Source organism: Drosophila subpulchrella, chromosome 3L, assembly GCF_014743375.2.
Source record: "Drosophila subpulchrella strain 33 F10 #4 breed RU33 chromosome 3L, RU_Dsub_v1.1 Primary Assembly, whole genome shotgun sequence".
In the NCBI taxonomy this organism is placed as follows: Eukaryota; Metazoa; Arthropoda; class Insecta; order Diptera; family Drosophilidae; genus Drosophila; species Drosophila subpulchrella.
In genome coordinates, this window is record NC_050612.1 from 13871902 (window position 1) to 13889457 (window position 17556).

Below are 17556 nucleotides of genomic sequence, written 5' to 3' on the forward strand. Positions count from 1 at the left end.
AAAGGAAATTGATTAAAATACATAAATTCATCTGAATGAAAAGCATAAATTATTGGATTTTCTTAAGGCTTTGGTGGTTGATTATATGGATTAAATTGGAAATTTTCAGCACATTGGAATGTGGAGGATCTCCCTGATTTATCCCAATTTTTTATTGATTTGCCTTCGGTTCAACAATTGACCCACTCCCGGCTAAATTGAAATACTCGTTTGCCCCATTAAATTTTATATGTTTTCGGCATGCTCCGCAATTTATTTTTTTTTTTAAGGGAACAATATACCAAAGCCAGGATAAGTGACTACGTATAAAGCCCCGTATATACTATACATATATCTGTACTTTTATTGGTGTATCTGCATCTGTGTATCTCTGCGATTTCCATGGCTTTTTTGCTTTGTGTACCACTGATTTCAGCTTTTCATTTCAACTGTCTCGCCATCTGCAATAAAAACTTTGATACAAGTGAATGCCGAGGCAAGAATTTCATTGTCTCATTAAATTCAGCAAAATAGAAGAATAAAACTGAGCAACAACATATTAAAATATATTTTACTTTAATCAACGAGAATAATATGGGTACGTTTAAATTCAGTAATTAAGGTAAATAACCACTTTTCTTAAAAAAATAAATTAAGAAATACAGTTGCTTAAAACTTTCTAGGTTTAAATAGAAATCAGAGCGCTTTAAATAATTGTCCAGAGGTCTTTTAAAAATATTGCTAGCAAATATGTGATTTAAATGAGTTAAATAAATTATAAATTGTATTAAAAAATATTATTTTTCCGAAGTGTAGACGAACTTATTTTGCCACATGCAAACTCCACTCACGGAAAATGCCGGTTCACGCTCGTAAATCGCCCAAAAACACGCTCCATGCATAACCAGACCAAGAGGTTCCTCCTCGATTCGGGGCCAAACACGAAAATCAATCGAAATGTAATTGAATTGCAGGCACTTGAGAGCGAAAACCGCCGAGGAAACGCATGCATATTTTACGTGAGCGATTTGCTGGGGCGCTGTGGAAAATGGGTGCCGAGCTGAGGGGAAAAGCGAAAGCCGCAAAGTCGAGACGGCGTAGCAGAGTGTGGAAATCCTTTTACCCAAATTGCCCGCAAAATATGCAAAAGCGAAAAACAAATATCGCCCAGGGATCTCGAAAGGGGCTCGTCGCCCTACGCTCTATGCTCAACGTTCTGCAAGTTCAAAATACATATTTCGCGGACGTGGGAGCTGTGTAAAGTCGGCAGTGTCCCACGATGCGTATGAGTAACGTCGACGGCACGTACTCAACGTATTCGTCATATGCCGACAGGACAGAGTCTCGGGCAATTGGCAAAAAATCGAATCAAAAATGTTGCTTTTTTCCGGACTCCAAGGACCCCCAAAGGCGACATCGAGTTGCCAAAGACGGAAGCGGAAATGTAAGCGGTGTTACACTAGTTCAAAAGGTCTAGATTTCCTGGCCAAAATTATATACATTTTATGTCTTATATCTTAGCAATGGCATTTAACACTGTTAACACTGAGTAAATCTTTTATTTTATGTCAGCTTAGATGTTTTTCATGGAAATGGTAAAATAAGCATCTTTGTTTATTTATGATTTAAACATTGACTTTAACATAAAATTATGTTTTATTTTTCATGACTAATATTTAATATTTAATATTTGGTTTACCTTGAATTAATCGCGCTGTTTAATATTACTTGCATGTATTATTTTATTTAAATACTAAATACTTATCTTAAATTTCGATTTAATACGAAGATATTTTTACACTACTATATTTTTGTTGGTTAATGGTTTATCAATGATTTTTCATTTGAAACATCTTTAAAGTTTTTGAAACTTGTTTAAATTTTAAATCGTAATCTTATCTTATCTTATAATGATATATGTTAAATGTACATATCTTATTATTATATATACATTAGTTATTACGTAATATCTCTCAAATATAAAGGAAGAGCTATTTTTTAGGTAATAATACCCATATTTTTATTTTAAATTGATTTCTTAGTGTTATAAAGAATTTGATCATTGATTGAGTTTGAGCCCAATGTGCGATGGTGGCTATGAAACCGAATGGGGAGCGAAAGCACTGGCGTGGTCATGCATGAACGGCAAACGAAGGCACAAGGCACGGGTACAAGGACTACGGCCGTACAGGATTCCGCCGGATGCGCCGCGAGTGCACGAACGCGTCCAGGAGAAGATGAGCAAATTAACCGACTTCACGCGGATGAGTTTTTGAATTTGCGCCTGCCCGTGTCCTCTGCTTTGTGGGAACTCATTGATGTTCGCCTAATGGAAAATTCAAAGCTTCTGGCAGATAAAAAATCGGAATCCATTTGTGGCTCAGTCGGAATGCTTTAAAATCCGAAAATATAAATCATATATATAAAGGTGTTCTCTTTCGTCTTTACACAAATTGGTTATTTTAAATTTTAAATTGTAGCTCGAAGAGTCCTTTCTTTGCCGTAAATATTTGAAATATTTTTAAGCATAGCTTAAATTATTTTGTAATAAAGGAGGAACAGTCACACGAAAACATGTGCAACATGAAACAACAAATTAAAAGAGGTCTTTAGATTTTCTCACTAAATATTTGAATTTTGTTTTATTTTATTTACTTAAAAAATTACACACTGCTGGAAATTCTAATTGGCATTTAATTTATTAAAAAAAGGGAACAGAATAGGAAATTTATAGAAAAAACATGTGTAACACTTTAAAGATAAACGTGAAAAAAGGGTTAACTGGCAGTGAATTAGCTGCAAACAACTCTGGGCTTGGATAATATATATGCCAGTGCTTTCGTGTGGTACATAAACATACAAACTTTACCACCCATGGAGTATTAATTCTCGATGGGACTGGAGGGGAGGATGTGGGTACCTCCCAGCTTCGCGACGTGTTTCTGGGAGTTTGCTTATGTCAGAGTTGGTAATTCGTTTTTAATATTTTCCTTATGAATATTTGCATGAGCTCGTCTCGCACCTATGTATGTATGTCTTTATCCTTTTGGCTCGTGGGTGTTATATTTCGCCCAACTCGATTCCGCCATTATGTTGTCCATAAACGTGCACACCTGTGTGCCGGAGTACTCCAGCCCGGCTTCCTTCCACCTACATTTTAACTTTCCCGTAGATTGTCATATTTCACGATGTAACGACCAGGCAGATGGACAAGTCGACAGCTAGGCAGCTGCACATATGTGTACAGGGAAAAATCCTTATAATAGTTGTACATTTTTTCGAAAGTGCGTTGGGCATATATCTCATTGGGCCTTGGGAGTATAGATAAAAACTATAAACTTATAAAAGCAATAAATAATTATATTACTTTCTAAGCGTCTTTTTCAGCAAACCATTGGTAACTATAGGTCACCTTATTAAGATAATATTTATTAAGATATAAATATAATAAAATAGTGTTATTTACTATTATCTATCTTTAAAAATTCTTGTATAGTTTAAACACGTCTTCAAAACAGTTTAGCTGCGGATAAAAATGCTTATAAGAAATGCTTATGTTATTAAATGGGTTCTGGGTTCTTAAAGTTAGTGTGAAATGAGTGGTTCAGAAAAGTATAAATAATAATAAAAATAAATGAATACTTAAATTAACCCTTAAATATTACCTCAAAGATATTTTTCTCTCTGTACATCCGCCATTGCTTACACGTTGATGATGGGAGGCTCCTGTCGCATCTTTGTAACGTTTCCTACGACGCGAAGCCGGAGTTTCCTTGGCGAATGCACTTTGCAGGTGGAAAAGCAACAAAAACTTGTTGATAGTTTTTCCCACTGAAAGTCCTTTTTTCACCATGTCATCTCTTTCCGTTTCTCGAAACGAAAGTGTTTAAGTGCGTAGCTTTAAAGTCCTTAGTCGCAGGCGAATTACCACCAGAACAACCAGGCTCCAATGGCAACCAGGACCAAAATGGCATATGCCGCCCAGTTTGATTGCTCCATTTTATCCACGGTGGATATCAAAGCAATCTGAGGAATGGCTTTGAAGTGATACAAATTCTCGGGCGGTGTTCTATGGGCTGATTGACTCTTTGAATGCTTTAAAAATCAAGTACTGCCAGCACGAAAGAAAGCCTTTTTAAAGAGTTATAAGAAATCAAAATTCATTCTGACGGTTTGGTGATTAAAATGGTTTGAAAATATTATGATATTGAACATTTTATTTACTTGCAATTTATAATTTTTTTTTACTTTTACTTTTTACTTTAAATTCAATACATATGTATGTATTTTTTGTGTACAGCTTAAATGGAAGCCATACTTAGATATAGTCAGCACAAATCAACAAAACTTGTGCATTTGAATATAGATCAGATTCATAAATACTTTCAAGCAATCATGATCAAAATGTTTGAGTGTAAAATAAATTGTTGTTGCTAGTTCATGAGAAATTTTAAATTAAAATTTATAGGAAAAACACATGAGTTATTATTTAAATGAAACTAGGTGGCTCTGCAATCTTAAGTTCAAAGTAAAGTTCAATTGGCCAAAAGCTGCCAAGTGTTTGCCAAATTGAATATAAAGACGCCTCGGGCTAGCTGCTCTCATCCCACGGAACTCCCTTTCACCTGACAAATGCAGCTTCCGGCCGTAAATAACCGGGTTTACAGACATCGGAACACGGGCAAAAGTCAAATTTATGGCACCACAACATTAACTACACTCCGGGGACACAGCAGCGCTTAATTACGAGCGTATTTTGTTGGGTTGTGCTGGCCAACTCTTACAAGCCAATGTCATGAGCTGGCCAAATGAGCGTGCCAAATTGGCCTGCAGCAAAAGTAAATCAATTTCAAGTTGTACGCACACGCACGGCCTAAAACATTGGGGCACTGGAGGTACGAATGCTCATAAACTATTAGCAGTTCTGAATACATGTTGATAGTATTGTGGGTTGCCTACTATACCTCTATAACTATAACGAAATTTAAGGAAGTCCTAATTTATATATTTTATAACTGAAAAAAAAACGTTAATATTATTTAAACATGTTCATAAGACTAATTAGTTTATTATTTAACAACATACTTATATGTTTTTCTATATGATCAAAAAACGGATGCATAACATAACATGTTTTTTAAAAAAATTGTGATTTGTAATGATTTTGACAATTTTTAATACATAAAAATCAAAGTTCAAATGAATTGGAATCAATAAAATCCCAAAAATATGCAATCTTCAAATATGCAATATACTTACTTAGCTGCCAATTACACAAACGTATATCATTTGTAATCCTACACCCAAATGCTTTGGGTAAATATCGGAGTCAATGGGCAAATATCAATAACGAATACCAAGTGTGCAATGGCTGACCAAGATGAATTATTATAAATGGATTAAGGACGAGATGTGGATGTGTAATAATTAACTGATATTTGTCTGGCAAACACAGTCTCTGGCCAAGTGTTCGATGCAAATGAGATTCGTTTGTGTGCATAATGCGGTTTCCAACGAGGACTGGCAGCAAGGACAGCGCCAGATTTGCAGATTCATGTCCGGCAAATGGAAAATTTTGCAAATTTCCTAATTACTTACGGCTGGGTGGGCGGTGACCGCCCATCAATGGAGTCGGTCAATGTCAATTGTTCAGGACTCTCGTCCGGGGCGGAACCACAAAATTTACCATCGGATTTGCCCGGACACACTACGAATTGATGTCTTTGACACACCATGGAGTGTGGAGTGTGGAGTGTGTACCATGCAGTACTGACCGCCGAGCGATCCATTAAAGCAAACAGATTTTGTGATAATTTATATTTGAGCTGACCAAACAGTCACCACTTGTTAAGCATTTCACAGTTGTAGTAGTAGTCGCTTTTTATCTTACATTTATTTTGGATAATGAACAAAGTCCTGGTTTAGATGGATCTTTTTATTGTCGCTAAAACAATGTAGTGCAAATGATAAGAAAAAGCAAATGCTGTTTGTTTATTTCTATTAAGAAATCCAACAACAATTGATAAATAATATATGTTCATTCACCACTGTTTTTAAACGCCCGAAATAATTGATTCGTGAGCGCAAACCGAACGGTTCATGATTGAATCCTTAAAAAGCTAAACTAACTTTATGCTCACTTTTTTCTACATTTTCTTGACACATGTTACGTTGCAATTCAATCAACTTGACCTGCAGTACCATCCGACGCTTTTTTGGCTGCCGAGCGCTTAATTTCTGGTGATTTTGTATTAAAAGTGGTGATGATTTCAACTGACACATGTCCAACGATTCATCACTACATTGGCACAATCATTCATCACAATCACATTCATCTGTGATCACTGCGTGATGATTTTGTGCCAGTAGATTAAAGAGTATTAAGAATATAATATCCGCTAGTATTCATTTTAATCTAAATAAAAATTAATATTTCCACCCAATTTTTTTCTTTTTAAAACAAGTGTAACAACATTGATCTTATAACATTAATCACATTGATATCGTACAACATTGATCGTATAACAAATAAAATATACAGGGGTACTGCAGAAATCACATCAGCACTAAGACGTGTAAATTTATATTGCTGCACATAAGAAATTTACGCGGAATAACTTAATAAGCGCTTACCGATTTATGTGGCGCCGATAAGAAATATTTTCGATCAAATAGGGCGCGACAGTCGTAAGACCATCGATGGCCTAAAACTAAATATCGATTGCAGAATTGATTTTAGTTCCATCTCCAGCTTGAAATCCAGTCATTGGTGACAGACAGTGAAATCGAACGGTTGTGAGTTGTGAGTAAAGTGAGTTTAATCATACGAAAAAGGGAGTTCCCCGAAAATTAGTCTTGGAGCCGATTGTAACATAGGCATTTATAGGTTTATAATCGTAATACGATCCGAAAGTGAAAAAGATGTGTACACAAAGCCGACTGGAAAAATTGCTGATCTAAGTTTATCATTCTCAGAAAAGAATCATAGATACTTACATACATACATATCTACAAAACGGTATTAAAAGCTTAAAATTTTTGTTTCATATATACTTTTTCAGCAGTTTTTTTACAACACGCTAAAGAAAAGCTAAAATGGATAAGTGGTGAGTATATAATGCAAATCTTAGATTTTTTCCAAATCAATCTCACTTTCCAGGCTACGACCGGTGTTTTTAAATCTCTTGGAGAACAAGAAATTTTGCGACTGCCAAATATTGGTGGGAAAAGAATCTTTCGATTGCCACAAGTTGATTTTGTCCAGTGCATCGGAGTTTTTTGAGCGCATGTTTCTGAGCGATTTCCAAGAATCCCAGTCGGGCAAATTCCGCCTGAGCGAGGTGAAACCGCAAACGTTCGCAGAGTTCCTTACATATGTGTATACTTACAACAAGAAGGATCTGGAGGAGAAACCCAGCTTGATGATAATGGAGCTACTTAGCTGTGGATCCACATGGCTTGTGTCTTCTATAGTCTCCGATTGTGAGGAGATCCTCAAGGCCAGGGCTCCCAGTATGGTGATCAGCGAGGTTGTCGAGCTTTTCCAGTGCGCCCACAACATAGACAACAAGGAGCTTATCGACATTTCTAAAAATGTGAGTTTGTACCGGCTTGTAAGCCTTTCAGAATCTAATTTTACATTCATCAAAAGTAAGAGAACCTTACTACTTTTGAGTGCCGATAGACTATTAACCGCCCTTTTTATTTTCCAAGAACTTGTGGAACCGTTTTAAAACCACCATGAATTGCTACGATGCACTGCTTCTGACCTCGGATGTCTTTGAGCAGTACGTCATTATGGCCGAGGGCTACTTGACCGAGATCGAGCGGTTCAAGATGATCCAGTCTTACATAACCGTTAATGGATTGATCCACCATGAGACAGCCGAGCCTTCACTGGATGTCGTTGACGACAAGAAAAATGAAAATGACACTGGTGTTGGTGACATGGCAATACCAAAATCCAGTTCTGAGGACAGCGAGGACGAAGATCCACAAACTGAGGGCGAGCCCGGAACTTTAAAGGCGATTTGCGATAAAGACAATGATCTCCTGGATGAGGCCAAGGATAGCAAGATCAAACTCATACACCGTAAATACATAAAAAGACTTCTGGGCTACATTAAATTCAACAATGTGACTTCAAGAGATTTTTACAACGTAGTTGGCAAGTCCAATTTGTTGAATTTCAAAGAAAAATACGATGCCCTATACCTAACTACTAACTAAACCATATATTGGTTTATTTCATGTACTTAAACTGGACAGTACTAAAAAATGAATGTAAAAATATTTCATACATATTTTCCAGAATCAGAAACATAAATCTAAAATTAAGATGCTAATAAGAATTTACAATTTTATTTCCTATGTTGAACCTTTTCTTTAAATAAAGCTAAACCCTTATGGCAGTCATTACAACTTGAATATTCGACAAAACAGAAGTATTTTAATAAAACACTTAGAAAGTATTTAAGCAGAACATTATAGTTTTGACTTCCGTTTATTTCCACTAGATCTTTTCGTTCCGCGACAGTCTGTCAGATATTTAATCTGCCATCCAAGCGTCAGAAATAATGCCTTTAAATAATAATAAAGCTTTTTGGCTGCTAAATGGTGGTGGAGTAGTGGAGTGCTGAGATTTATTATGCTATGAAGCGCAAATTTCGGCCACATGAAGGGAATTTCCACTTATCAGCAGCTCCACAGCAACAACAAGGGCGAAAGGCAACAACATTTTGCTCATTATAAATGTCATCAGGCATTATTTTGTCCATCAACTCGTCGCAGTTGTCGGAGCGCATTGTTTATGGCTTTCTGCCTTGTGGGTCCGGAGTTGGTAGCAGAATCTTCTGGCACTGGCTTTACCGGCCATGCAGAGAGCCATTTATAATGAAAAGAAAAATTAAACGGGAAATTGAAACCGGACTGGCGTGTTAATGAGAACGCGATGCCATGCCACTCGTCTCGTTAACGGCCAGTTCTTAATTTTCGCCTCGGGACCCTCAATGTCCCTTTGCAACCTCCCAACTTTCACTGGATTGTCCTGGCTGTTTACGTTGAGGTGTCCGTGAAATTGCGTAATTACTTTTAACGGCCGATGTAACCGTAAACGAAGTTATGATGATGTCCGCAAGTTCCGAATCCTTAACTTTGCGCTAAATTGAGTCATCTGACTAGCGGTTGCTCCTACTCACCGCTTTAGAGTTAGGATTGTTCAAGTATGCCTAGCAATTTTTAAAAAATCTCATCTTTAATATGCTTTTTCTTTTCATTATACCCGTTACTCGTAGAGTAAAAGGGTATACTAGATTCGTCGGAAAGTATGTAACAGGCAGAAGGAAGCGTTTCCGACCCCATAAAGTATATATATTCTTGATCAGGATCACTAGCCGAGTCGATCTAGCCATGTCCGTCTGTCCGTCTGTCCGTCTGTCCGTCTGTCCGTCTGTCCGTATGAACGCTGAGATCTTGGAAACTATAAGAGCTACAATACTGGGATTAGGCATGCAGATTCCTGAGATTCCTGCGCAGCGCAAGTTTGTTTCAAAAGAGTGCCACGCCCACTCTAACGCCCACAAACCGCCCAAAACTGTGGCTCCTACAGTTTTGATGCTAGAACAAAAATTTTAACTGAAATGTATTGTTCTCATCAATACCTACCGACTGACCTAAAAAAAGTTCGCCACGCCCACTTTAACGCCCACAAACTTCAAAAAATCGTAAATATGAACGCGGATATCTCGGAAAATATCAAAGATAGAGAAACGAGATTTCAGATTTAGATTCCGTAGGCTTGAGAGCAGCGCAAGTTTACTACGCGAATATGCCACGCCCACTCCAACGCCCACAAACCGCCCAAGTCTGTGGCGCCCACAATTTTCATGGTAGATAAAAAAATTTAAACTGAAATGTATTGGTCTCGTCAATACCTATCGATTGATTTAAAAAAACTTTGCCACGCCCACTCTAACGCCCACAACGCTTAAATCTGTCTACCGCCGGTAGGTGGCGCATTTGCTGCTTGCATATCTCCATTTTCCTTTGGTCCCTTTAGCTGAGTAACGGGTATCTGATAGTCGAGGTACTCGACTATAGCGTTCTTCCTTGTTTTTTATATATTTTTGCTTGACCAATAATGTAGACAGATATTATCTGTCTACATTTCCAATTCAGAATAACAATACAACCTTACCTTATCTTATCCATAATAAAAGTAAGCCTAGAACTACGATATGCAAATTCCTATCATCCTTACCGTTTAGCATTTCTAAAAACCTTGTTTCGAAACAATATTCGCTGATTTTGTAGGGATTGCTGAGAGAGCAAAGCATTGTCCACCAGTCCCTGCCCAGAACACAACAATTAGTGACTCTATTAAGTCATCGCAAAATCAACAAAATTGAACAAAAGCCTCGCTCGTGGGTCCCCAGCCGAGCAAAAGCAATCAAAACAGAGACTTGTAAACAAAAAAAAATTAAGAGAAAAAAAATGCTGATACTACAACTGGATGGCGTCGCTAGCCGACAAATAAAGTCGGGGGTGCCGATGTCTGGCCCCCGAAAAGTCGTTGGGATATGTTTTCGGATGGGAGGACCGCTTAGTTTCATTAAAATTTAAGCAAAACTCAATGGACTGCAAATGCACGAAATTGGATTGGAACTGCTCCCGCCGCCAATTTCCGGATCTGTTGGGAGTTCCTTTCTGTTGGCCTAAGAGTATCTGGATATAAATACCGGAGAGAGGACAATAAGACTGAATGGGAGAAAGGGCTCCGTGTCGTCGCAAAGTAGTAAAGGAAGAACTTTGCGAACTTTCCCATTCTTGCACAATTTTGATTTACGACCACTTAACGTTTTTTATGTTCCCAGACTTGGCGATTGTATGAGAATTCGCGTGTGTATGGCGGATTTCTCTATAACTAAGCTAGGGCCGACACTCCGGTACTTACTTACCATTCTGGAAATGTAGTATACATAAAAAAAGTAAAGTGTTCTATGCCTTGATTGATCAGGCATAAAAGAAAGTTATTTAGTCAGCAGTTATTTGTTGAATAGTTCTAGAATCAGAACGTACCTAATATTTTAGCAAATAGAACGTTTTTAATTGTTTGGAATAGTTCAAGTCTGCCCTGAATGTAAGATTGTTCTATCATACAGCGTTTAATATACGCTTTTAATTTATTCCTCTCCCAGAATACGAATGAAAAACAGACTATAGGTATATATTTTTTTATTTCCGATTTATTTTTATGGAAATGCGTGCCTCTATTCGATTATACGCATTGCTTCTGCTGAAGTTTACTTTTATGTCAGTTTTTGGTGTGTGTGGTATATATGTAGCTATGCATACACGAACAACATTTCCTTTTTTGTTTTTGATTTGGATTTTTGGTTTTTAACTAACCTAGTGCAGAAATTAAGATGGATTCACTGCAGCCAGGTTGAAAAATCACTTTTTAATTGCGTTCGCCTGTTGTTTTTGACTTTTGATCCTGGCATTAATGCCAACCGACTGCGGGAAGTCTGCTGCAATTAATGCAATAATCATCAAAAGATGATTTATATTCGGGTGTCTGTGTGATGTTCGTGATTAAATATATTGCGCTTAATTGCGATAATTAGCGTGAATCATTGATGTGTGCCCTACATATATATATGTATAATACAGTCGCAGACAAGCCAAGAAAGATATCGGTTTGCGGTTCGGTTCGTTGCGTCGCGTAGCGCATACGCCCCGTGGTACAGCAACATCGATAAGTATCCGCACTGTGCATAAATTATGCAGTGCCACAACACCAATAAGTATAGCTGCAAACAATTATGGGCTAAATACTAGTACATTTATTATTATTATTTATTCATACGCCTATCAATGCATCCTATGGAAGTAAATTACGAGTACACACTAATTATTCACGAGGGTTGCCACGAGAGTATATTCATTCTTGGTGTGAAGGGCGAGTAATGGCAGGGAACCATTGAGCTTAAGGGCCGGAAAAATGGGAAATAAATATATTTACATGTTTAAATATTTAGTAAATATTAAAATACCTTTTATCCTTAGAGCAGTATTTTTGGAAACTCGATTATTGATTAAAATCAATATAGTTCGCACCTAATATAAATTTTTTTTATCAACAGTAGTTAAGAAGGATACTGTTATTTAAAAGGAATTTGTTTAGAATCGGTAGCTTTAAGGAGTATAGGAGTATACTTGACATTTTTCAAACCTACTCATTTGTTCTAAAAAATTTGCAATCATTAAAAATTAAAAATAAAATTGGGAAACTCCTAAGTTTAGGTTTAAACTAAAAATAATTATTGTTTCAAGGGATCGTTCCCAATTACTCGCTCTTGTAACCGAAGACCCAGCCAACCGAACCGCCAACCAAAGTCCCCTGCCCTGACTTGCCATCCAAACCTTTTTACTGGAGCAATTCGCTGACCGTAAAACTCGTTGCCGTGGCCGCGATGACCGCAGGATTGGAGTGATTGGAGGCGGAGTCCTTGGACTCAGGGCCGCGATTCCAGAAGTGCTCCCCCGCCAGGGTGGCGGTGGTGCGATTGGCCCGCTCCATGGGCGGCTCATCCCGCCGCTGCCTGACCGCCTGCGCCTGCGGTCACGAGGACATGTAGGTACACTGCGTCTTGGGTTGAGGCTCCGTTTGCTCAATGGGCTGGATGGCCGCCCGCTTCCAGTAGTCCCGCACCGTCTCCACCGTCTCCATGATGCGTAGGAAGTTCCTGCCCGCCAGCATGGCCACATCCTCCTCGCTCCAGTTGTGATCCTCCAGGAGGGCGGCCAGCAGTTCCGGATACTTGGACACATCCTCCAATCCCAGGGGCGGCAACTCGATGCCGTCGTAACCGGCTCCCAAGCCAATGTGCTGGATGCCGGCAATGGCCCGCACATACTTGATGTGCTCGATGACATCCTGGAGGCGTGCCTGCCGTCCACATGCCACATCCTCGGAGTCGAAGCTCAGCATGATCAGACCTCCGTTCTCGGCCACCAGGCGCAGTATATCATCCGGAACATTTCGCGTCGAATTGCACAGCTGACGGGCGGCGGAGTGGGAGAAGATAACGGGAGCCCGGGTCACCTGCAGGACATCCCGGGCGGTGGCATCCGAGCTGTGCGACAGGTCGATCATCATGCCCAGCCGGTTCATCTCACGGACAATGGCCTTGCCAAAGGGCGTCAGTCCCTGCTCCGCCGGCGAGGCACTCGATCCTGCCCACGACACGTCACAGCGATGGGTCAGGCTGAGATATCGAGCTCCCAGGGAGTAGAAGGATCGCAGCACCCCCAACGAGGAGCCTATTGTGTGACCCCCCTCGACGCCAATCAGCGAGGCCAGCAGTCCCCGGCGATGGGCCTCCACGATGTCCTGCGAGGATGTGGCCAGCACCGTTTCCCGGGCGTACATGTCCGACAGGCGCCGCACGATGTCGATCTGCTCCAGAGCCAACTGGACGGCGTCCAAGCCCTGCGCCTCGCACGGCACATATGCTGACCTGCAAAAGGTCGACGAAAGTGTAGAGGTTAGCGGACTTTTGCCAGGCGTTACGTTGCCAAAAAGAAGGAATATATATAAAGCTATAAAAATAAATATTTTTTTTTTATGTTTAGTTTAAGCTTTTACTTTTACTTCTCATTTTCTTTACATTAATCATTTTCAAGAAATGTGTGAACCCATCTTGAAACCTTTTAAAAATAAATCCAAGCTCCTAATTCTCTCTCATTCCCTAAAATTAATGACATCAACCAAATCTAGTAATTTACATATAAAGTCATTTAAATTGCAAGTATATAAGTATCTGTGGCCAAAGGGAAGGGCACACAAAGCTCGCGTGTTGGAATTCGGTTAATTCCTCTTGTTCTAAAGAATTCGCGGTATCATATTTTTAGGAATTCCTGGATGGTTTTATATATTAAGATCTAACCAATGTGTTACCATGGTCAAAAGATGTTTTTCTAGCTCTGAAGAATTCGCGGATTCATGTTTTTAGGAATTCATTGATAGTTTGAAATGGTCAACACATATATTTTAAACCTTTAATCAGCACCCAAAACTCCTAACGACCCATGATTGCCGCTTAATTGGAAAATGTAAATTGAAAGTGCCAAAGTGGTTAGTTGAACTTTGCATTTTAGTTGCCATTTGATATGGCAATAGGCAGCCAGGGGGCATCCAAATTTCGCAGAGAGCGGCAGAAACCAGAAGCCCTGCTGTTTTGGCCAAAAACTCCAAACGAAGTTTAGCAAGGCCGTCCGGCGAATTGAAATGCGAAATTGGCGAAAAGTTACGCTTGCGCCATCTGGCGGTCACGGCAGTGGGTAGAGGGTGTTTCTTTTGGGGGCGGAGTATTTTCCTACCCAAATGAAGTCAAGTCGATTGCCCATCAGCGATTTTCGCAAACTGCAGCTGTCTGCCGCCTGTCAGATTGTTCTCCTCCCCTATTTCCCTAACCAAATTCGAAAATTGGAAGTGGGTGTTGTGGCTTACACAGAAAAATAAATAAATATTAAAGATTTATTGTCTTTTTGTAAAATAGAAAATACTTTGCTTAAGGTAGTAATAAAATCCATACATTTCTTTATATCCTAGGCAAATGTTCAAATAATTTGTATCAAATAAATTTTATTTTTTATAATTCCTTATTTAAAGATGTTAAGAGTCAAAAGCAAATACAAATCTAAATACTTACAGTGTAAATTAACCAATATAAAAACTTTACATATCAAAGTTTAATTTTTCAAAATGTATGTTCAAATGCCATTTAATAGATTCCCTAAACCTATCCACAAGTCCCACCCCAAAACCCTTAAAATATATATTTTATATTGGTACATTTATAAATCTTGTCAGGAAATGCATTGAATGATTTTAAATTTGAACTTACTAAAAGTAGTTATTTTTTGTATTCCCAGAATTCCTAAAAACAAATCCTGGAGGACCAATTTCGGTAGGCTTTTCTTTCAATGTGAATTTTGTGTAGGGTTAGGCTGAGGAGGAGGACCTACAGCAGACAGGTTGGCTGCTTGCCCTGGGGCATTCAGCCGGTTGCCAAATTTTATTTTGCAGTCAAATTGTTGGCAGCTTTTTATTGCCGCGCGGGGGAAACCGTCGGAGGTCAGGAGTGGGCGGCTGTTTGGATGCCTCCGGGTGGGCGTGGCCCGTCGGCTGTATGTTGCCATGTTTTGGCCAGCACTCGAATGCATGATGGTGGTGGGGTCAAATCTCTGACCCGGGTAGATGTCGCCTCGGCCTGATTGCAGTTTTATGTGACTTTTCAATTTTCATGACTTGGCCGCTGGTGGGCGAATTTTCATTGCGTATACGCCCCATTGAATGTTGTAATTTCAGTTAAGTATCAATATAGGCTCAATTGGTTTTACATCATGGCAATGATGGAAAATATGTTTATACCTTAAACTAATGGACATGTTGTGCAACTATAATTGAATGTAAGGGATTCTTAGTAGAGCAGAAAACGGAAACGAACAAAGTGAAAACTTTGAATGTGTCATTGTTACGAGTAGAAAACATATATTTAGGGTAAAACAATTACAATATAGTGGAAAATGAAATATTTTTTTTAAAATCTATTTTACTTTGTCAAGAGTGGTTAAAAACATCCAGGAAAAAATGTTTCCAAGATCTACAAAGTCAGCCAAAATCGAGATGAAAATTATTTGGTTTTCAAGTATTCATTCTTCTCGAAAAACAAAATCTAGACTACTTTCATCTGAATTGAACCGCATCATCTTATCAAACTCTTAAAATCAAGATGAAATATTTTTGGATTTTAAGACTAAATTCTGCCCTAAAAACAAAACCAAGACTACTTTCATCTAAAAACAAAACAGCACTTTTGTCTTGATTTCAAGAACGTATTTTCTTGAATAAGTGAAAAGACCTTTTTTTCAAATGTGAAAATTGGATTTTTCTTTTGTTATTATCTGAATATTAATGGATTTAAATAGGGATTTAATATTTATGGATTTCAATTTGAAGTCTTTTCAGGACTCACCACACTTGGACGCTGACCAATCCCTGCTTGAGTCGCTCCATGTCCGTTTGCGCCCACGCCGGCCGCGCCCACAGTGACTTGTGATCCACGTCGTGGCTGAGATGGAGCTCCAGGCTGCTGTGGGCGTACTTGCGAACGTTCCAGGCGTAATTGTTGTGCCCGTCGACCAGCGGCACCTCGCGCAGGATTCGGCGTACGATTCTCAGTCTTTGGGCGTGCGAGTTGCGGCTGGGCGCCATGAGGAAGTGCTGGTAGGCCAGGGTGGCGGCGATGGCCAGAAGACATATGGCACTGACCAGGGTGAGAGCCACCAGCCAGGAGCCCCTCCTGCCCTTCTGTCCGCCATCCGCGCCGGCGTTCGCCTTTCTCGACCCTTTTCCCTTCGCCTTTCCAGAGGCACCGGCTCCCGTCGCCGAATTGAGGGATGTGGGCGACTTGGCGTCCAGACCCACTATATCCCCGCCCACGACCACGGCCCCGGCCAGAGGATTGCCAAAGTTCACCTTGGACTTCTGGATGCTGGCTATCTCGCCGCCGGAATCGCTGTTCGAGATCGAGTTCTGGCGGGACAGTGTGCGGCGGATGTTCGAGTGCTCGGTGACGTCGGGCAGTCCACCGAAACCAGTCGTCTGGAAAGGGGAAGATTACAAAAAATATTTGTTAAAATATTGTATTTTAATTTTAATTGTATTTGTATTATCATACTAGGGCTATAAGTATGTTTACTATAGATGTTTATGTTTACTATAGAAAACCTATAAAGGATTTGAAAACATTAAAATATTTTGTAAACTCTATATCTTGGTAAATGTACTTCTGGAAAATGTACATACTCTCGGTTCTATCCGATAAATAATATATTATATTTTTCCCTCTTCGTAGAGTAGTTTATACGTATAAGGGTGTCAAGTATCAAAAATTAAAAAAAAATAATTTAATGACACTGCGTTTAAAAAAATTAGTTAAATTAGTTATTAAATTGCACATATTGCTTTAAAATAACTCTGGTATGTGTTTTTTTATTTTAACAGAAAATAATGAATATGTCTATTTCGCGTTTCGTTTAGCGGTTCAGTTTTCTTTGCAGCCAGGTCTCATATCTAAAGAATACAATACAATAAACTTCGGTGGGGCTGAAGGGGTGGTGAGGCGTTGACTGCTGGGTGATACAACCGTTCGTCGAAAAGTTGCTTCATTAAAAGTGCGTCAAAGTTTCTTCGTTGATTTTGTGCCCTAATTAAAACTGCAGCAGAAGGAGGAAACTTGGAGCGCTCTGCTATATTCATAACTTGCATGAAACATCAACACGATGCACAGGGAAACTTTTTAATGAACCGAATAACCATATCAGAATCAATATAATGGCCCAGCCACGTTCCATCCACCCCATAGAACCCATCCACCCATCTACCCAACATTTGCCCCGGTATTCCAAAACCTTTTGGCATTTCGAGTGACGGAATCATGGCTGCCGGGCTGATCTGGGCTCGACATAATTAAGCCTTAGTCATAATTCATGGACTTGGGCCACATGTGT

The 17556-nt window shown here is 39.3% G+C and overlaps 2 protein-coding genes across 5 annotated transcripts in view; one reads left to right on the plus strand and one right to left on the minus strand.

Annotated features, from left to right (window-relative positions):
• The first annotated feature begins 6752 nt into the window (after nt 1-6752).
• On the plus strand, nt 6753-8377 carry LOC119553762 (kelch-like protein 40). 2 transcript variants are annotated; one of them, XM_037864368.1, is made up of 4 exons: nt 6753-6790; nt 7041-7085; nt 7139-7574; nt 7693-8376. In XM_037864368.1, the coding sequence occupies exons 2-4, from the start codon at nt 7075-7077 to the stop codon at nt 8206-8208; spliced, it is 963 nt and encodes a 320-aa protein (XP_037720296.1). In that variant the 5' UTR covers nt 6753-6790; nt 7041-7074; the 3' UTR covers nt 8209-8376. The 2 variants fall into 2 exon arrangements, with proteins under 2 accessions (XP_037720296.1, XP_037720297.1); XM_037864369.1 differs by having other exon boundaries at nt 6761-6781; nt 7693-8377.
• A 2834-nt stretch (nt 8378-11211) lies between these two features.
• The window catches only part of LOC119552791 (putative dipeptidase NECHADRAFT_87110), a 100911-nt gene continuing 94566 nt past the window's right edge, over nt 11212-17556 (minus strand). For 2 of the 3 annotated variants that reach the window (XM_037862618.1, XM_037862619.1), the window contains exons 3-4: nt 16020-16648; nt 11212-13499 (exon numbers count right to left, since the gene is read on the minus strand). In XM_037862618.1, coding sequence (XP_037718546.1) covers nt 12602-13499; nt 16020-16648 — 1527 coding nt within the window. In that variant the 3' untranslated portion in view covers nt 11212-12601. The remainder of the gene's footprint in view (nt 13500-16019; nt 16649-17556) is intronic. The other variant, XM_037862621.1, reaches the window with a different exon arrangement.